The sequence below is a fragment of the Larus michahellis genome, chromosome 9 (assembly GCF_964199755.1).
Source record: "Larus michahellis chromosome 9, bLarMic1.1, whole genome shotgun sequence".
In the NCBI taxonomy this organism is placed as follows: domain Eukaryota; kingdom Metazoa; phylum Chordata; class Aves; order Charadriiformes; family Laridae; genus Larus; species Larus michahellis.
The window spans coordinates 22,313,450-22,334,774 of NC_133904.1; the positions used below are offsets into that span (position 1 = coordinate 22,313,450).

The window sequence follows — 21,325 nt, forward strand, 5'->3', positions numbered from 1 at the left end:
GCCACCCATGGCAGGGGATCTCCACTCAGAGCAGGTGCAGGGCATAACCGTGCTGCATTTGGGATGGGAAATTCAGGGCAAAAAAAAGCACCGGTGGCTTCTATCCCCTCTCTGGCAAAGGGACATGACTGAATCCACCTCCTCGCTGCCCGAAACCACAGCGCACGTGACTCGGAGAGGCTTTTCAGAAGAGCTGAGTCTCCGGCGGCTTCTGTTTGCCTTTCTCTTGTTTGCAGCAGCGTCGCATCTGGACGCTCGTCAGAAGAGGAGGGAAAAAAAAAAAAAAAGGGAAAAAAAAAAACCCGCCCTCCTCCTGCTGAATAACCTCTCAATCAAAACAAAGCCGGAGCGGCAGCCAAGAGCTGGGAGGCTCTTTTGTTTAATGCTTAACATCCCCCGGCCGGGCCGGTTCGCCCCAGCGCGCGAGGAGCAGGGTGCCAGGGGCGATGGCGCGGGCGGCGAGCCGGGGGGGAAAGCCGGCAAGCAAGCGCCCACCATCCCGGCCAACCGGCCCCAGGGCCAGCTCGGCAGCCGGCGGGGCAGGCAGCAAAAACAGGCTTCCTAAGCCCGTCCAGCACCGCTGCTCCCTGCACGGCCATTTTGCTGAGCATGGCCACTCGCCGAGAGCGGCCATTCCCTCCCAAACACCGGTGTCCCCCCACCAAAACCAACCCCTGGCTCAGCACCGGCCATCCCCAGTGGTCCATGGCTTGCTGCCCACCATGCCAGGGACAGAACCGTTTGCTTGTCCACATGCTCCAGACACGGGTGCATCAGCACAGGCTCATTTCACTGCAAGAAGCGTTAAGCTCCCATCCCTGCCCCCCCAAATATCTTCTGGGGCTCCAGCAGCACAGGCCAGTGGAAGGAGCTGCCCAGGCACCCCGCAGCCCAAGGGAAACCTGCGCCTGGTGCTCAGCCCACCCCAGAGGCCCTGGGAGGTCTCGGCAGGGTTAACGCCAACAGGTTTCACCACGATCAGCCCCAGCCCCAGCAAAGTTATGGCTTGTGTCCCGACACACCGACGGCATCGGGTTCCAGGAGGGTACGGAACTAGCCAGGGCATGCCGCAACAGGAGGCTGAGTATGGCCAAGGAACGCACCTAGAAAAAGGGCGTTTGGGATATTCAGTTCCTGAGGCTTCACCCCAGGAAGCAACAACACAAGAGCCGTGGGGTCACACCGGGAAAACATCTCCCACTGAGCCCACAGGCCGTGTCCACCGGCTCCGTCCCTGTGATGTGAGACACGGGAGCAAGGGTGACCTCACCCGTGGACACCTCGCCGGCTCGAGCACCTGCTGACATGAAAGGGTGGCTGAAAAAAAACCAAAGCGAAGCTCTTTCCTACATCCAGCAAGATCTGGAGGGCTGCAAAACCTTACAGTGAGATATTTAAAGAGCACAAAAGCAGAAGGAGGGGCAAACGGCGAGCTGACTGTGGCACTGAAGCACCTCATCAAGGGAAAAATACTCGCTGCTACAGTGCTCTTCAATCCTGCCGAGGAGGTACAACAAAACCTCCTGGCTGGAGGCTGACTGCTCGGCGTGCACGTACGCATGGGGAGGTCACCTACCCAGCGCTGGAGCCGGTGGAGGGAGAAATGGTCTCTCTCTTTGTCCATCCCCAGATGGAGACCAGCCTCCCTGCCCGAGAGGGAAGCGGGAGCAGCACAGGGTTAAGCAGAGGACAAGCCGTCGGAGACCAAAGGTTGGGCTGAGTCACGTTGTGGCTGTTCCTGTTTCAGTCTGAGCAAGCTTCTCGCTTCCCAGGCAGGGTTTGTCCCCAGGCCTGCAGGAACCTGTCCCATTCATCCCCCCAACACGCTCGCCGAAGGAGCTGCCCTCCCACAGCCACCTCTGCTCTTCATTTGTCCTCCGGAGTCCGGTTAGCAGCATCTCTGCAGCTTTCAGGGATAGGAACAGCACAATGCCGCTGCCCACCTCCATCCTCCACCCTGCCCTGGTCCACTGGCCCATTCTTGGGCTCTTCTTCAAGCAATAAACTGCTTTCCCACCCCTCGCCACGCAGCCACCTTTCTTCTCCTCGCCCACGGGTTTCCCAACCCAAAAGAAGCCATCTAGCTGCCTCCAGGAAGCTAAAAAAACACAGCTGATGTTTCCTCCTGAGCCCAAACCCGACACGTTCTCCAGCAGATCCAGACCTTAAATCACTTCTCAAAACAAGGCTCAACCCTCCAGGCTGAGCCTTCATCCATGTGGCTGTACCTGAATCTGGACGAGTAAAATGGCAGAACTGTCCTCATGGGGTATCTGTACGGAGATGATAAAATGGTTTGGGTTGCACGGGACCTTCAGAGATCAGCTAGTCCAATGCCCTGCCATGGGCAGCGACATCTTTCACCAGCCCAGGTTGCCCAAAGCCCTGTCCAACCTGACCTTGAACACCTCCAGGGATGGGGCAGCCACAGCTTCTCTGGGCGACCTGTTCAATGTCTCACCACCCTCACTGTAAAACATTTCTTCCTTATGTCCAACCTAAACCTACCCTCTCTCAGTTTAAAACCGCCACCCCTTGTCCTGTCACTGTAGGCCCTGGTAAAAACTCTCTCTCCATCATTCTTACAAGCCCCCTACAGCCCAGGCCGGGTCTCACCAGAGCGGAGTTGAGGAGCAGAAAATCACCTCCTTCCACCTGCCAGATACGCTTCTTTGGATGCAGCCCACGATAGGGTTGACTTTCTGGGCTGCAAGCTCACATTACCAGCTCATGTCCAATTTGTCACACACCAGTATCCCCAGGTCCTCCTCTGCAGGGCTGCTCTCAATCCACTCACCCCCAGTCTGTACTGATAGCAGGGATTGCCCCGGCCCAGGGGCAGGACCCTGCACTTGGCCTGGTTGAACCTCATGAACCCTCGTGAGGTTCACAGGGCCCATTCCTCCAGCCTGTCAAGGTTCAAGGTGTTTGGTCCCTGTCTTCATAATCCCCTCTTTGCTTTGGCATTTCTACCCGCAGAGGGTCTCTGTGGCTAAATCAGTGAAAGACAGACTAGTAAAAACACAGGAAAAGCCACACAGGGTACGACCAAAGGCCCAGCCAGCCCCCGTGCTGGCTCTGACAGTGGCCAGCAGCAGAAGGAACACAATAGCCAAGCATGTTGACATCCCACCCAAACTAATTCCCAAGGTCCAGCCCTCCTCGGGCTTTTCCCAAGCCAAAGACACCTCCCCGATGGGTTCCTCCTCCACAAACCCACCCAGGTGCGCCAAAGCATCAGTGAACTTTCAGCATCCACAGCTTTTTGCAGCAGTATTCAAGTCCATCATCCAAAAGAGCACCTGCTCCTCTTCCCTGTTTCCTTCACTCTGGTTCTGCTGCTGGGAAGGATGAGGAAACAGCACATCTTCTCCACACCACTCCTTAAATTTACAGGCTTCGGTCGCCTGCCCCAGGAGCCTTTCTCTCCAGCAGAGGAAGCACCAACCTACTTAGCAGCTCTTCTCCCAGAGCCATTCATGGCTGACCATCCCCACCACCCTTCTCTCCATATATGCTCTATCTTTTTGCAGATGGAAAAAAAAAAAAAAAAAAAAAATCTCTCCAACATCTCACTGGTCTCAGCAACTCTCCTAAATCCGCTGAGTGCTCCCCATCCATCCTTTCCCAGCACCCAGCACCGTCATCCCCACACCAACGCAGAAATCCTCCCGGGGAGCCGCCGTCTGCCAACACGGTGACGCACACCCAATACCCCCCCAGCCGCTCTCTCGACACCCCAGCACATGTTGATGATGATGGTGCTGAGCCACCCCGAAGGCACACACTCATGATGCTCACCCCATGCACGGCAAATGCGCGGCTTCCCGGGAACAGACCGGCGACACCATACGCGCAGGTAACGTGGAGGAGCTTCTGCTCCAAGCGCAAAGAGCTCTATATACTCAAAGTCTTCCCCCATCTGCCCACAGAAATCACATCAGCCACTGCAATTACTAAAAAACAACCTAACCAAGCTGCTGTTCCAGAGGCCGTATCTAGAAATGGCTGCGCAGCCACCCAGAGCCCAATGCCACTCAGACAGAGAAACGGCCGTTCACCCCGTCGGCTGCATGCTGCTGGCAGGGCTCTTCACACCCCCGGCGACCTGGAAGAGCAGCTTTGCCAGCTCAGCATCACTGCTGCGTGTTAGCAGAGGAGCGACACATAAAAAAAAAACACCCACAGCAACTCGTCGGCCCAAGGCTGATTGTCACCACAAGTGGGACAAAGCCCACGTACCAATGGCAGACCAAGAAACGAGGCGGTAACTCCTGTCAACCCTGCACCTCGTGCCTGCCTGCGCACCCACGCAGATCCCACATTTACTAACACGTTAAGGTCTCCTTCTCTGCAAATGATGCAACCAGAGAGAAATAAATTCCTCCGGGAGCTCCAAGGAGCTTTGACACACAAGGTGAAGCCACCGGGAAGCAGAGCAGAGCAGCCAACATACACTGCACTGTCAGGAGCCGGAGCAGACACAGGACAGGGACATCACTTTCACTGCCAGCCCAGGCTCCTTCCGCAGAGCGACAGGAGCCAGGTGGGCTTGGACCTGCTCAGCACAGCCACAGAGTTGAAGAAACCAAACCCCCAAGGGCAGAGCAGAATGGTACCCTGACGCACAGTGACTGCAGGCGATTTGCCGGCGCGTGGTTCCCAGAAGCCAGGCACAGCTTGACCGGTGCCTTCCCACCACCGTGTCCGGATCCCAGCACATCACACGGCCAAACCGCCTTCAGGCCAGAATGAGAAGGCGCCAGCCCTACATCGGCACTGGCCCAAATGGCGCTCCGACTCCCTCGTCACCCACCACGGCACATCCGTAGTCAACCGGCAACGCCACCTCCCCGCGCACGCCAACACCTTTCTTACCTTCTCCGACTTCACCTTTTTCAGCTGCCGGCACTCACTTTCCCCATCCTCCAGCTCCGACTTAACTCCCAAGGGATTGAGCGCAGCTCCCGTGTCAATAGCTATACTCCCAAGCTGCTCGGCAGCAGCAGGCTCTGTCCCCTGGCCCCCATCATACTGTCCCACCCTCACTGCCAGGGACAGGGGCTGCAGCACGCTGGGCTCCTTCTCCGCCGCAGCCCCCGCACCCTCACTCCTTTCCTTCTTGTTTTTGGATGAGCCGCCCTCCTTCTCTTTCTTGGAGCCGGCCACGCTGCGAGATGCCTTGGCTGACTTCTCCGAGCCCTTCGGGGTGACGGCAGGCACCAAACCGCCCGAGTTCGCGCCATCCCCAGAACGTCCTTGAGCCTCCTTCTTGCCACCAGCTCCCTCGCTGGGAGTGAACAAGGAGGTCCCTGGGGTTGGCTTGCCACTGTCCTTGCCACTCTTGCTCCTTTTCGACTTGGATTTGCCCTCCTTGCCCTGCGGGCCTGGCACCGGGCTCACAAACTTGATGTTATCCGGTAGGGTTGCCACCGCGTTGGGTGCCGGGAGCCCCACCTCTTTGGAGCCCGACATTTCCAATTTCTGCTGATCCTTCTCCAAATCAGCGTCCAGGTCAATGATGAGATTCCCTACGCCAATGTCCCACTCATCCCCGCTGTCGTACGTCTCAACCGGGTTCGCATCGATTCCTTTCCCTCCGGAAGCTCCGCTGCTCAAGGACATCTTAGAGTTAACGGCCCCTCACGGTTCAAGGCTCTTCCCTGCCTCCACGCCCTGGGGGTCACCTACGTCCTCAGGGGGCTTCCAGCGGTCGGGGTCTGCCCAGGTGACGGCATCGCTGCTGGAAGGGAGAGCAAAGAGAACAGGGTTACACATGAGGACCCCCAGACAGATGGATCTGCCTTCATGGGCAGCCACCACCTGCAAGCAGGAGAGGTCCTGGTCAGGGTGAAAGCCCCCAACTTCCCAAATCCCCTACCGCACGGTGCGAGGCAGCATCCTCCTGCCACCCCCCCGGGCTGGGGGCTGCTCCTCGGCCATCCCCGCAGCAGCAGCCATCTGGCACTCGTCCCTCGATCAATACCAGCCCTGGCAGGTCACAGCTCTCGGCTCCAACAAGACATTACTCACACGTTTCCCCGCTCGCCATTTCCCTCTGAATTATCGAGCGCTGCCCCTGGGAGGGAGGATTGATTCCTCTCCTGCCGATGCCACCCGGGGGGAGGGCTCCTCTCTGCGCCAGCCTCGCTGCGAGGGATGAGAGCCGCTCGCCGGGGAAGCCGAGTGCCTCGGCAGGAAATAAATCCCAAGCTTCAGAGAGCCTGCCACGCTCAGACGCATCAGAGCAGCCGCCGAAGGCCAAATGGCAGCGGGAAGCACCAGGTTTCCATCCTGCACCTCCAGGCAGCATAACATGGCACCTGGCTTTAGCGCGTTAAACCACCGTCACCTCCACCACGATGAGCTGCCCAGCAGGCTCTGAAGGATGGGAAATTGCATGGGTACCTGGTCTTAACTGGGAAGAGTGGGACCAGCCAAACCTGCCCGCACCATGGACAACCCTGGCTAGCCCAAAATTTCTCCTCCCGGCTTCCAGCCCCTCGCCCTCCCCACTCTCAGGCACATCGTATTCTGCCCCGTCCCCAGAGGCAGCGACACGGGGGCAGGAAAACAAAAAAGACACCCACACGCAACCTGAAAAAGCGCCGGAGCCGCTCACTGAGATTAGCTCGTGGCAATTACACTGACGAGACATAATTAACACATGAAACAGCTTCTTCCCAGCAGCCACCCGGCCAGCTACTCGGCCCCAGCCACACGCTCTCCAGGTCTCTTAAGAAATCCTTGGCCACCCATTTGGATGAAGCTCCTCTCCAGCAGCACTGTCCTCCCCTTCCCCGCCGAGCTCCGGGCCTACCGGCTCCTGGGACTATTTACGAGCAAGACTTCAAAAACAGGTGACTTAAAGAGAAATGAGAAGGGAGAAAAAAAAAAAAAAAAAAACAAAAAAACACACAACACAAAACCCACACACGCACAAATTTCTTCAAACCCCAGCAGGCAGGAGCCTGGAAAGCAGCTTCATGGTGCGTTTCCAGAGACGCAAACACTGTAAAAATGCCAGGGATTCTTTCATCAGACAGGCTGCCGCAGCCAGACCATTTTCCATCTGCTCCCCACAGCATCCTCAGCTCTGTACAGCTAATAATCCACTCTCTGACAGGTCATTACGGAGATTTTTAACCCCAGGAGCCAGGGGCTAGCATGCAAGCTGGAAATGAAAAGCACTGACCTCTCATTTCAGCGGCAGAGAAAGTGCCGAATCAGGAGATCACTTTGTGCACCAGAGTCGCTAACGGCTTCCCAGAGCCGCACCGCGTGTTTCTCTTGCCTCCTCCTCTTCCTCCTCCTCTTCCTCCTCCTGCCCCAGCGGCCGCTCCACAGCCCTGAGCCGGGACGTCCAGCCTGACTCCACCAACCTGCCTCTCCGGAGCCCCTCTCCGAACCACCAACGGGGACCCACCATCCATCTCTGCCCGGCGCCGCAGCCAGCTGCCTTTGTGCCACAAATCCGCAGCCATTCCTTTGTCCGGATGGGCAAAGCCAGTAACAAGGCGGACGAACCACATTTTTATCTGGTAACAGCCCCTTTGTGGCCCAAAGCTAAGGCACAGCGTCCAGCCACGACCCTGGATAGGGCTCGGGGACACGGTGCTGCCGCGCAGGACCAACACACCGGGTTAGGACAAGGCTCAGCCTCCGACCCCAAAAGCTGCCCACCCAAGGCTGGAGCATGCAAAGGGCCATGGCTGGCTCAGATCAGAGGGACAGATGGACGAGGATCTCCTCGCAGTCCCAGGAAGGTGACGGACAACCTGCAGGGTTGAACGGCAACAGGCACAGCATCACCTGCTCCACGCAACGCCTCCACAACTCCGGCTTGGATGGCTCTCAGCTCACACTGGGGAACTCGCAACTCACCTTGCTGCTTTAGGTGTGCGTATGTGCACGCACACACACATATACATAAGTATTATTTAGATATATGAAACAAGGAGAGCAGATGAGCAGGACTCTGGTCTGAAACTATGCAAACAGCAGCAGCGTTTGCCAATTCCTACCACAACAAAAGGAAGAAGGAGCCCAGAAGTCCGCTGGGTCCCCAGCGATTAGAGAGCCAGGAACAATCAAAGGGTTAGAAAACAAGAGGAGAAAAAACATTCACCCTACGGAGGAGGCGTCAAGGGAGCCCAGGTTCTGCTAATGCAGAGGGAAGGGAACCGCAAACAGGAGGGACAAGAACAGGCTGGGTTTGCAGGAGCGGAGGAAAGGCAGTTGGCGCCGAGAGCCGGGCAGGGAGCTTGAGACGTGCCACCGTGGGAAGAGGGACCCAGGCAGGGATCGGCCCCTTCCAGCCTGGGGCTGAAGACCAGGACCCCCGATCCTGGGGGGATCTCCTGCAAGTCACCCATTGCACATAGCTCTACAGCCTTTCCCACAGCTCAAACGCCTCCTCCCTGAAATTACCATCCTGATTCCCCGTTTCTCTTCTCCAAGGAGCCGCTCTCACAGGCTCAACCTCTGCAGCCAGAGGAGTGCTCCAGGTCCCTCTCCCGAGCGAGACCTCCAGGGACCCCAGGCCTGCCACACTGTTGCTATTTGAGGGGGACAGGAACCCCTGGCTCCCGCAGCCCACACGCCAGAGACGGAGGTCCCTTTCCCACCGCCTGTTTTGCCCAAGCTGGAAAAGCACTGGGTGCTATCCAGACCCTCCTGCCGGGGGGGAGTAACGCCGCCACAAATCACCACATCTCAGAAAACAGAGCGAGGAGATTGATTCAGCTATAAACGTGTCCTTCCTCTTACCTCCTGCCATGGCAGGATTGATCCCCGCGCAACATGAAAAGCATGTGCTCACTTGTTGGCCTGGAGACCTGCCAACAAAGCGTTTTAAGAGCAGTCCTGGAGCGCAGATCCTGCAAGGAGACAGCTTTCTGCTTGGGAATGCTGCACACACACAGCACCAGACATGAATAATTCAGCTCCATTAGGTGCCCGAGACCTCTACAATCCACATCTATGGGCTGGGACGGAGCCAACCATATTAAGAGACAAACCTGAAAGTTCACTTTCGGAGCTGCAAACACACCTAGAGAAAAGCTACTCAAACAAAATAGCTCGCCTTCAAAAAGGGAGCAAGGAAACCGCAGGAGCCCCCGGCTCTTTGTGCTTAAAACACACGCAGGATGCTGGGCAGCAAACCCGCCGAGCCCGCGCCACTCCCGCTTTCTCTACTGGTTACCGGAGGCCAAGAAACCAAAGCGGGGCAGGATTGAGCGCCCAAGGGCGGCGAGACGCAGGAGAAAGCTCTTCTCCTGGCAACACCCAGCCCACACGTAGGGAGACTGTCTCATACCCATGTGCTCCAGCCTGCAGCGCTCCGGGATCAGCCTCTGGTGGCTTCCAGACATGACCGACTGCAATTTTCACCCTGATTAACTTTCAGGAATGCCCGCAAGAAGGAGCGGCAAAGATGACGGAGGAAGTGGGGGGGGGGGGGGGGGTGGAACAGAAAAAATTCTCCAGGACGCAGCGTTTCCTCCAGCGGGGCACAAGGCAGGGAGCGGAGGGTTTTGGCGAGATGCTGGTCCTGACCAGGAAAAGCAAACAGACCCCTCCACTCCTTCCCAGGAGGAGGCAAAGGCAATGCCAGCAGCTGGGGGAGAGCATCCATGATGCTGCCGCCCCCCTACCTCTGCTCGCCAAGACGCTGGAGGGCTCGCCGGGAGCCCCCGGCCCCGCTCCACCAAGGGGCCATGGTGCCGAGGCCCTTCCTCCCGCCGCTGGCAGGCAGCCGGCAGCTCTCCCCATACGCTGCCTCCGCACAAGATCCCTTTTTGTTTCCTTTTACGACTAAAGAAACTCAGGGCCATGGCGGGGAGAGGGGGGGGAAATGCGCTTCCCTTTCCCGAGCTGCCATGCTCGCTCCCCGTTCGGCTCCTACCACCGCGTTTGTAATCCCCCAGCTGGGCTTGTTTGGGTTGGATTTTTGTTAAGTAACTCCCATGTCTTTTCTGCAGATTTCTTTTTAAGATGTTCCCCCTCTCTCCCCGCCCCCTCTTCTCTAGAGATGGGGGAGAAGAAAAAAAAGAAAAAAAAAGGAAAAAAAAAGAGAGAGAAAAAAAGAGAAATGTTGAACATGAGCCAGCTGGCACGCACAAGAGGAGACGGAGAAATCTGCACAAAGGAGCTTCCTCACTCACTTGCTGCTTTCAGCTCAAGAAATCACGCAGGGGAGGAGGGTTTGCTCTCCCCCATACATCAGTCAAGCTGTAGCAGACAAAGGAGGATTTACCATGACACCCTCCAGAACTGCCACCCAACGGGGGCAGGATCCCTCCATCGCCTTCGCCCGGCGGGAGTCCGAGCTGTTGCAAAACACACCGAAGCGCAGGGCTTCAAAACAAGCTGTTCAATGTGGAATTAAGCAAGATTTTGAATGGAGGAGCTGCGCTCCCGCCTCCTCGCTCGCACAAGGCGCCGGGAGAACTTCGGTGGCTCTCAGGGCCGAGCGGGACGGCGCGGGCGAGCTGCCAGGAGGGAGAAGGCTGAACCCAATTTGAATAAAATGGAGCCACCCTTCTTTTTTTAATATGGAGGTGCACCCCACCAAGACTACATCTTCCAGCATGCACTGCAACTAGAGCGCCTGGAGAGATGTCGAGAAACTTACGCCGGGACTCCAAGTTTCCGTAGGCTGAGCCTTGACACTGGAGATGAACCTGACACAGGGCAGCGCTCAAGTCATGAGTCATTTGTTGGCATTCTTGAGAAAAGCCTGAAATATTTCAGTCCAGGCATTACAAAAGCAGGACGGACGGGGTCACCGGAAGAAGCTGGAGACAGAGGAAGATGGGAGAGGTCAGCAAAGACCTCTTCAGCATAGGGGTGGCCACACACTAACTCTATCTGGAGCAAAGCTCAGGAGATTTATCAGCCACAACACCCACCTGCTACCAAATACACACTGGAGCGTCAACTTCACGTTCATCATTGGTCAGAAAGACGCAGCTCAGACCAAAACTCAACCTCACATCCACCCCCATCTGCTCATGACCTTAAAACATGACCTTTACAGCAACGTTCAACCAGACTAGGGCACACAAAGCAGCCCACCAAAATTGTAGATTCAAGATGCCAGATCTCAACCCAGCTGTGTTTGAAGAAAACACTTTACCAGATTTGCTAAAATTCAGCATTTGCTTCTTACTGACACTTCTTTAACCCCAACCCCAAACAGGCACTGAGGAAACGCTCAATCTAGGCTGAAAAACCCAATATTCTTGAACACGGCTTGATAACTAAGCCACCCTGGGCAGACACCCTCATTTCCCTCAACTCCCAACAAGCCAAACAGGTCACCAATACACGAGGCTCAAAAAAAAGGGGGAAAATGAAAAGGAAGAAACGTTTCAGGCCTTCCTTTATATCACAAAACAGGGAAAACTGGAACAAGTTCCTCTTTAATCCTCCCATCACTCTTGAAGTGTCATCACAAAAGTCCTAATTTTGCCTTTGTTCATGCCTCGAGAGCCCACGGTTCTTCAGATGTACAATTATTTGATTTTGATGTCTCTCAACCCTGGCACTTCTGTACTGAACAAAACGCAACTCAGATTTCCTCCGCCAACACCCAGGGAAGTTCAGAGCTTCATATTTCAAGAAAACTAATGTCGCGAGAAACATCACTCAAATGCGTGGTCCTCAGCTCAAGCAGGAGGCACATCAATACCTAGAAACCTACACAAAGGTACCAAATACCACTTCATTTCCTTCCTGTAAAGGACAGCAGGCAAACATCACCCTCTCGGTATGCCCGCCTGCTCTCCGCTGAATCGCACTGCTGGAGTCACTTCTCCAGTAGGAAGCTGAGGAAGCACCATCGTTACACAGAAGCTGGAACATATGTGTCAACACGACTCAGGTCACAGAACTGTAGAGCAGCCCAGGTTAGAAGGGACCTTGAAAGGTCACCTGCTCCAACCTTCATTGGGAAAGGGAACCCAGACGAGATTATCTACCACTCTGTCCACTCGCATCTTGAACACCTCTAGCGATGGGAACTCTACCATGTCCCTGAGGAGGTTCTTCCAGTGAGTGATTGTTCTCACTGTAAAAAATTTCTTTCTTATGTTGAGATGAAACCTCTCTCCTGGTGCATCTTATATCTGGTGCCCCTTGACTTCTCCATATGGCTCCTTGTGAAGACAGAGCCTCTGTCCTCTTTGTAGCCACCCTTTAAGTCCAGCAACTTGCCCACATGCACAGAGCTCCTACAGAGAGCTGACGGATCTCCTGCTGGGCAGGAGCCAGGTTTGAAGGATGGGTCACAGCAGTGGGATAAAGCAGCAGCATGGGCTAGGGCAGCAACAAGCACAGCTATGGCAGACGAGAGCCGTGCCAGCGCTTCGTTATGACTCTCATGGCAGCTTCCTGTGTGAGGCACGTCCCCTTCGCAAGCCTCTTGCTGCGGAGATGAGCGGGTAGTTCATCACCTTCTACTGAGATGAGCAGGTAGCAGTGAGGCTCAGGCTTGGCTGTTCCTCTGGACACTGGCTGGCTGTAGCCGGCTCATCCGAAAACACCAGGCTAGACCTCTTCCAGCAAGCACGACCTTGCAGACTTCAAAATCCCTGACAGCTGAAAATGCCCCAGAGCTTTCTCAGCAGCCCCAGCTGAGATCCGGCTGAGATCCAGCCCCAGCACTCAGATCCACATCCATAAACATAAACTGGTGCCCAGCGCTCTTAACATTCGGCTGTACTGGGAAAGAGGAACTGAAAAACCCACATGCATGGGAGAAAAAGCATTCAGTGGGTAAAACAACAGAGCCGGTTTCCTTCCTGCAAGCTCAGCTCTCAGACCTGTCCCGAACTAGGCACACCGAACTGGGATTTACCCCTCGCCGCTGTGCCTGCACGCTGGAAGACACCACCAAGTAACTGCCGTGCCCAGACCTGCACGCGATGGTTTAACAGTAAGTAGAATCACCACCCCATCTTCGCCCGAAACCTGCATGCCCTGCTCGCCCTGCCATCCCCACGTGCCACCTTGTGTGACTGCAGGTGTCACGGCGTCACCAGTACATGGCTGGCAGGAGCGGAGAGGCATCACCGCCAGGTTTGGCTGCCCAAGACTGACACACCGACCACTGGCAGCTACACGGTGGCAAAGGCAAAAAGCAACCCTGTGAGCAATAGCCAGCCAGGATTAACTCGGAAGCGCTTCGGATGAGTCTAAGCTAGACAAGCCGGCACGCTACGGCTCATCGGGAGGCACTGCCAGCAGCACCGGCCACGGCCCGGCCGCTCTCCTGCCACCGCAACACCCAGTCTTGATGAACCCAGCCAGCCATGCTGCCGCTGGCTGTTGCCAAAAATAACATTAAACACTCAAAACGGGACATCTGAGCAAATTAATTTGGCACCAAGCTCTGCAATGTGATGCTTCCCATAGGGACAAACCTGGGGGTTGACTGTCCCTCCAGCAGAGAGCTGGTTTCCACCAGGAAAGCGGAGCAGCCGTGCAGATTTAAAACCGGTCTCGTTACACCCTTGCTAACCCCAACACAGAAGTGAACTGATTTACGAGAGGCTTAAAGATATCTGATCCGGTGGCCTGTCCTCACACACAACCTAGAAGGGGGTAGAGAGCATGTAAAAATAACTAAAAAGGCTTACAAATTTCAGATAAAGCTCCGCGCAGGCTGGAAGATTGCCAGCAGCCTGAGAAAGTCGGCGGCGAGAGGAAACAGCAAGATGGATGTGACCAGGAAAGATCCCTGAAGCATCAGTCACGGAGATGGGAAGAAAGAAGAGCTGGCGAACACTAAAGACAACCAACGGGCATAAATAACTGCTGGAGTAAGTGCCGGATAAAAAGGAGCTCGCCCTTTTTCCCTTGCTCGCCCAACGCCATCGGCAGGGTTGCAGAAAGGCAGCTCGAGCTCCTGGGCATTGGTGGGAGCAGAGCGGGCGCCTCCGAACCGGCCATTTGTACCCTTCCCTTATAGGCTTTGGAGGTGGTGAGGCTCCTCGCCTCGCTCCCGGCACGCCGGTATGCCTGCTGTCCTCCAGCCCCATGGTGGTCCCTGTCCCAAGCTGGGGCTCTCACGGCTGCAGCCACACGGGTTTCCAACAAGGATCACCCTCCACGGAGGTACCGCAGGAAAAACCACCGGCTGCGCTGGCAGAGACAGGGAGGGATCCGTGCCGAAGTTGACATCTCATTTCTGTCTCCTCTGTCCCAAGGAAGAGTGCCGGAGGGACACCAGCGGAGAGATACCCGGTTGAGCGGCGGCTCCCGGGCACAGCCCTGCCTCGACAGGAGTGGGGACGCAGCAGCGCAGTTTGGAGAGGATGGACAGATGCTGGCTTCCTCGCTCCCAGGTTGCTCCCAGGGAAGGGACAGCTTCTGGGCTTTATTTTTCCTTTCAGGAGAAGCGCAGGCAGGCAGCCTTGGCCGTTGCCCAGGCTTCCGAAGAGGACAAACATCTCTCTGCTGCTCCAAAAACGAAGGAGGCAACACTTCACCTGTTAATGCCTTTAATTCCCTCCATTCAATAACCAATTAGGGCACCTTGGCTACACGAGCTAAGGCGCCATTTGCAGCACAGGACTGGCCGTGCGGCTGTAATCTCTCTTGCTGTCAAACCATCAGCCTGGGAACACTTTGGGAAAAACCAACCAGACTGGGAAGTAAAGGAGGAGGGAAGGCGTACGCAGACGAAGACAAATACAAGCACAGCAAGCACCACGCCAAGAAATCCCTTCTTTTTCTTTTTTTTTTTTCCCTGGGAGGGATAATAAATAGGTGTATTTCACAGATTAATAAAGCACATTTGCAAAGCTATGATATACATCAGAAAGTTGCTAATTCACGCTAATGACCCATTGCAAATTGCCGAATTTTGCGAATTACCCAGCATGTAAAGGAATACAATAAAAAACAGCAAGAAGCATGCATCAAAGTGTATTTGGCTTACTTTGGTAGTCGTAGTTCACTTTTAATTACTTGTGGCGACAGGTACAGAGGGAAACGACACGAAACCCCCCAAAAACTAACAGGGAATCTTCAAAACAAGCAGCTTCACCATAGCATCATCTACTCTATCCTTGGGGAGGGAGCAGTAATTCTCCTGGAGATTTGTAAGTCTCTACCTCCTCAATCGAATTCATGGCGGTTAACATTAGCTAAGCCATTACACACCTCATTTTCACTCCTTTAAAAGCTGCAGAGCAGACTCCTCCGGAGCCGCCCTTTCTCTCTCCCCTTGGAGAAGCACCGGGATAACTCCCAGCCAAACCTTTGGACGAGCCAGGAACGCTCCATTTAATTAAAACCACAAACAGGCTCGGCAAATTTATTAAAATCATTCTCAAACTGCCTTGTTTTGTTATCAATAAATCGGCGCAGCCACGCAAAGAGACCAGACGTCACACGTGACGTAGCACTGTGCAAAGATACCATCCATCTGCCCTCCAAGAGCCGCCGAGCTGGCCCAGGAACAGCTCAGAGGGAAAATCCGACGCCGCAAAACCTTTCTGTGCCCTCAATGTGCTCGAGGAAAGAGCAGCATAAAGGGACAACAGTATTTTTCCTTTTTCTTCCTTTTCTTACCCCATAAACAAGGAAATGAATTGTAGAAGTTGAGCATTTAATGTTTGAATACAAAATACCAAGATTCTCCTGAAATTATCCTTAATTCTTCCACAAAAAAGTACTCGCATCCTTTTACACCCTCTCTCTACAGGCACAGCACATCCGAGCTGACGCTTAGGTGGCTACGTCAAGAATTTTTGTGCACACGAAGGACACTCAGCTGCAGCAACAGCAAAACAACCTCTTGGTTTCATTCAAAAACTGATATCTTTTTTTTTTTCACCAAAACCCAGAAGTTAAATAGGTGTTTCCTTTCAAGAAATTATATAAATTTTAAAAAATTAGAGCCACAGAGCAAGTTTCTCAGTCAGACCGACATTCCCTAATTTCTTTACCGCAGGACCGTTGGAGCAAAGCCTTACTCCTTCCTCTGAAACCGCGTCGCACCACAATGCACTAATCCTCGTTATCAGGAAAGCACATTTTCGATGCAATCGCGTGGCAAAAGAAGCCACGTCCCAGTGGGATCTTTTTTCCTGCCCTTCGTCCAAACCAAGCATCACCCTTTCCTCCTCTGAGCCAACCCAGCACAGGAACGTGGAGCAGACCAGCCGCTGACAGGGTGGCCAAAGCTTGGGTTAAGTAGCTACACAGGGCCACCGATGAGGTCCCAGCTCCGCGCCAGCTCATCTACCTACGCTTGATCCTACAGAAGACCCTTCACACCCGGATGAGCTCCTCAACATACCTCACATCCCCAAAACCCTGCCGGAGTCAGGCACCCTTGTACAATGGTGTCATCCTCCCTCTGGCCACCACCACCACAGCACAAGCATCCAAATTATGACTCTCCCGAACAAGCAGGCAAGCTCCATGGGGAAGGGACCAGCTCTCCCCATCCCCAGAGAGCCCACACACGTTTGACCTGTGCCTATGAACCATCAGAAGAGGCGTCACAGGAGAACTGCAGATGGCCCAGGCTATCTCCAGGTGCTTTGAGGACTTTGGTGCTTCTCAAAAAATCTCTCCACAACCCACCATCAGCTGCGAAGAAATATGGGGCAGGTTTGGGAACGGACCCACGACTCTCGCGACCCAGAGGTTGTGGAAACATCAGTCCACGTTCCACAGCAAGCCTGCAAACATAAACACAGACCTCACCTTGAACTCGGTGGGAAACCACGCCATCTCCTGCGGACTACCCAAAGGCAATCCGCTCGCTGCGTTCACTGTGTACAAGCAACCGAGCCCAGTTAAACTGTCACCAGCCCCTGGCAAGGTCACCTGCGGCCTCACCTGCTCTCGGTAGGGAGCAAGCATCTGTGATGTGCCTGCCTCCAGCCGGGGAAGCTGGCCAGAAGCAGGAGTGTCAGCACTCAGAGGGCACAGCTGCACGCACACGCCATCACACATCCCCGAAACGGCATACCTGGGACCATAAATACCATCTTATTTATATAATACTCCGGATAAAGGGGACAAAGAAGCTTATTGCATTACATCTGGGACTAGTATTGCATCAGCACCCAGAGGCCCTAATCCCGATGGGAGCCCTGCCGCGAGCGAGGTACATCCCCACTCCCAGCCCGGCCAAGGTCGAGAGCAACGCGACAGGGCCCAGCTCTTCCTCTTCCCTCCACGAGCAGGCGGAGCAAGATCCCTTTTTAGGCAGCGCGCACCCAGGAAACACTGAGTAAATCACAGCGTCGGTCCCCAGCTGCCTTTCCTTTGCGGCTGAGCCCCGGGAGCGCGATCCCAGTCGTGGGTCTCCAACCTCTGCCACGGTGTGGACATGACTCGCAGACATCGACTTTGTTTTGGTAGGGACGCCCTTATGGAAGCGCTAGAAAGACGAGACAGCTTCTGTTTTCTTTAATTTATGCAGTTAAAATTGAAAAGATAACGTAAATATAATGTGGAGGCAAATTTCGATTCAAGGCGTCCCGCTTCTCAAAGAGACTAAACCAGATGGAGCAAACTCTGGCCCTTCCTCCTTGTTCATACATAATAAAGATACAGAAGCTGTTAGGCAGCTCCAACACAGCGTGAGAACCCCTCAACCGCCTTTAGACTTCGCAAGCCCTTTCTTCCCGAAAAAGGCGTGTTTTCAGCCAGCCTAATGATTTAAAGGGCAAAGCTTTGGAGGCAGCAGAAGCAGAGGTCGGACAAGCCGGATGCAGCGGGCACGAGAGGACTTTGCCACCTCACAACCGCAGAGAAGGAGCGAGATGATCTGCGGCTGCCACCCAGCCCGCAGCACAGGGCTACAGGTGGACAAATGGCCCTTATTTTCAGCAGCCCTCAAAAAAAACCACCATTTTCGGCACGCGCAGAAGACGTCGTGAGAGGATAACACGTGTATTAAGAGACACCTACGCGCGCATACGTGCAGGCACCAGCCCCTCCGGCTAACGAGCAGCCTAATGGCGACTCACAAAACACACAGACCCTCCGCTCAAAACCAAGTCCAAGCACCCAGCTGGAGAAAAAGGAATTAAAAAAAAAAAATCCCCGCATCCTGGCCATACTCAATTACAGGTCATTACAACTTGCTTGATAATTAATTTCCTCTGGTGGCTCTGACTGGCTCGCAGCCCTTGTCCCAAACGCGGGGCCAGTTTAGGTGAAACATTAAATCCTTGTCCTTTTGCACCACCGAGACGGCCGCACTCACGGTGCCGCGCACGTCCGCCTTCCTTGGCGAGCTCTACCCCCGCGGGGAGCGGGGAAAACGCTGCTGGAGGAACCACGGCACAAAAGGGCAAGGATTTTTGTTTCCAGACCGAAACGACTTCAAAATAATAAATTATAAATTATTTCTGGTCAAGAGCTAATCAATAAAATAAGCTGACTGGATATTTCGAGTGCCGTGCATGTGCGGTCGGGTACTGCCAACAAAGAGCTAGAAATGTGCAGCATAATCCGATGCCGGAGTCATCGCACAAAGCATGGAAATAGGTTTTCCTGAGGATGTCCATGCGAGGAAGGCGGCGAGCGCCCGTGCCGCCCCTGCGCACGCCGCAGCCCCAAAGCCAGCCCCGATGCCGGCGGCATCCTTAATTCTTCTGGAAGGGGAGAGGGGGCAAAAAGGGCCCGTCAGCTCTTCGGTGTGAGCCACGAAAAATGTCTTGTGTCCGACACCTCCGCCAAGGGAACGGGCCTTCCCGGAAAGGGGGGGAAAAAAAAGCGGTTTGTTGTGCGGCGGAGGGAGCGGCGGCCGGCGGAGCAGACCCGAGCCAGTGACCTTCCCCGTGGACACCAGGGCCGTGTCCTGCCCCTCGTCCCACCCGCAGCCCGGCCACGTTGTCACCCGCCGTGTCACCCCCAGGAGCGGGGCGGCGGGCCACCGTCACGCCACGGTCCCCAAACCCTCCCTGCATGGAGAGGGGGACACCCCCCGCCGCCACCCCCCCCCCGCGCAGGGACACAGCCGCCCCCTCGGGGACCGCGTCCTGCCACCACCCCGGACCCACCGCGTTCCCCCCGCCCCAGCCCCGACCCTCACCCCAAAACCTGCCCCGCCGGTGACCCCACATACAGGGGATCCCCCCCCCGCACCGCGGCGGTGGGACGCGCGGGGGGCCGAGCCCCCAAACCCCCCTGCAGCGGGGGGTCCGCGCCCCACGCACGCCGACGCGGGGGGGACAGGGACCCTCGGGCCCAACCGCCCGGTGGGTGTCCCCCCCCGCGGAGAAGGTGACCCCCGCGGTGGCCGGGGGGTGATCCCGCACCCCGGGGCGGGGGGGGGGGGTAGAGGGGGGCGGACCGACCCAAACAGCCAGGGGGAGCCATACCCAACGGTCACGGGGGGAGAGGGGGGCACACACCCGTCCCAACGGTCACGGGGGGCGTCCCCGGAGCTCGGCGGCGGCGCCCGGACACGGAGGGGACCTATACCGGCGGGGAAGAGGTTGGGAGGGGGGGTGTCCCGGCACCAACGGCCGCGGAGGAAAGCCCCAACGCTCACCGTGGGGGAGGACGGGCCGCAACGGCCGCGGGGGAGAACAACGACCCCGGCCCAACGACCGCCGGGGGAGCCGGGGCCAGGCCCAACGGCCGCGGGGGTCCCTAACCCCCCCTCCCCACACACACACACACACACACACACACACACACACAAAACCCCACACACACACCCCGCCGGGCCAGGCCCGCCACTCACCCGGCTCCGCTCCCGTCCCGGGCGGCCCTAAGTCTCCTCCATGGGGTCGCCTGGCCGCTCCGCCGCTCCTCCGCCGGCAGCTAAGGGCCGGCCGCCGGGGCCGCCATGCCGCCCGCGCCTGTGGTCCGCGCCGCGCCGCGCCGCGCAGGCCGCGCCGGTGTCCGCCGGGCGGGGCGGGGCGGGACGGGGCGGGGCGGGCACGGCGTTCGGGCACGGCGTTCGGCCCCGCTCGGCTCCCCTCGGCCCCGCTCGGTTCGACTCGTCTCCCGTCGGCCCAGCTCGGCCCCGCTCGGTTCGACTCGGCTGCGCTCGGCTCGGCCCGGCGGCGGCGGCAGCCCGGAGCCGGAACCCGCCCGGCAGGCGGAGCGGGGTGGCGCGGGCGCGACGCGAAACCCGGCGGGTGGAGCGCGGAGCGGGAGGGAGGGAGTGAGGGAGGACGCACAAAGCGGGCGCCAGGGCCCGGCAGCCGCGGCCGGAAAACGCGGAGAGCGGATCGGGATCCGGGGCGCAGGGGCAAAGCCCGGAGCGGAGTCTGTTGCCGGAGCCGCCGCGGTGTCACCTGGGAAAGGAACGGGACACACACACACACACACATTTTTGGGGGTGTTTTACACGCTGTGGGGTGTCGTTTGAGACCCCCCTGCTCGGCTGGGCTTCTGGGGGCGCCGGCATCAACACCAGCCACTGGTTCGGGTCACTGAGCCGGCATAATGCCCCCGGGTCCCCAGCCCTGATGTCCCCAAGGAGGTGGTATGTCCCCCAGACCTTCTGCTCCTGGCCCCAGAGCCCCGGTGCCATCCCCGCAATAGCCGATGAGGGAATTTCAGCTCCTCTCAGTGGGGTTGTCCCAATCCCGGCTCCAGCACACCCCAAAATGAGCCCCGCGTGAGGCAAGTAGTGGCCATGGAGGACGGGGCGCACCATCCAAGGCAGCACCCCGGCAGCATCGAGGAGGGAGCCAGGACATGGTCCTGCAGCCAAGGGGATGAGTGGGACCATCACCTCCATCCCCCCAGCCCGGAGAGGTGCCACCATCCCCGGGCATGGTGGGTCTCCTCCTCCAGCATGGGTTCAGGGGGACATGGAAGGAGACAGCGACTTCTTCTGATGCTTTCGCCCCCAAACGAGGACGATGCCAGACCCAAACCCCTGGTGAAGGAGGTGGGACACCATAAGGGGCTGGGGTTTGGGTGCCATCACCCCCTTTCTGTGGGGTTTGGGGCTGGGGCAGGTCGGAAAAGAGGGATGAGAACAACGTTCATTTATCCCGAATGAGATGAAGAGGAGAAACTCTTCCTTATGGTGAAAAGGAGAAACTGTCCTAACACAGCCCAAACCCAACACTGGTGGGACACAATACGACCTACATTAACAAATTCAGGTCAGTTTTTACTGAAATTTTTTAAAGGATTGGGTAAAAGGTATTGTGGGCATTCAGTGCTGATTTTCAGCACATCCCGGACCAGGAACGATGCTCCCAAAGATGGGAAAACCAGTTTCTGCCAGGAATGCAGAACAAACCAGGGATGGGTCAGTGCATCAGCCTGCTCGTTCCCCGGCAAAACCATAAATGACGTCATCAACACAGAAGGAAAGTAC

The 21,325-nt window shown here is 56.6% G+C and overlaps 1 protein-coding gene across 2 annotated transcripts in view; it reads right to left on the reverse strand.

Annotated features, from left to right (window-relative positions):
• Positions 1–19,872, reverse strand: part of ZNF609 (zinc finger protein 609) — a 72,011-nt gene extending 52,139 nt beyond the window's left edge. The window contains exons 1-2 of one of the 2 annotated variants that reach the window (XM_074599713.1): positions 19,727–19,872; positions 4,879–5,743 (exon numbers count right to left, since the gene is read on the reverse strand). In XM_074599713.1, the coding sequence (XP_074455814.1) occupies positions 4,879–5,625 (747 nt within the window). In that variant the 5' untranslated portion in view covers positions 5,626–5,743; positions 19,727–19,872. The remainder of the gene's footprint in view (positions 1–4,878; positions 5,744–19,726) is intronic. The other variant, XM_074599714.1, reaches the window with a different exon arrangement.
• Positions 19,873–21,325: the final 1,453 nt, after the last annotated feature.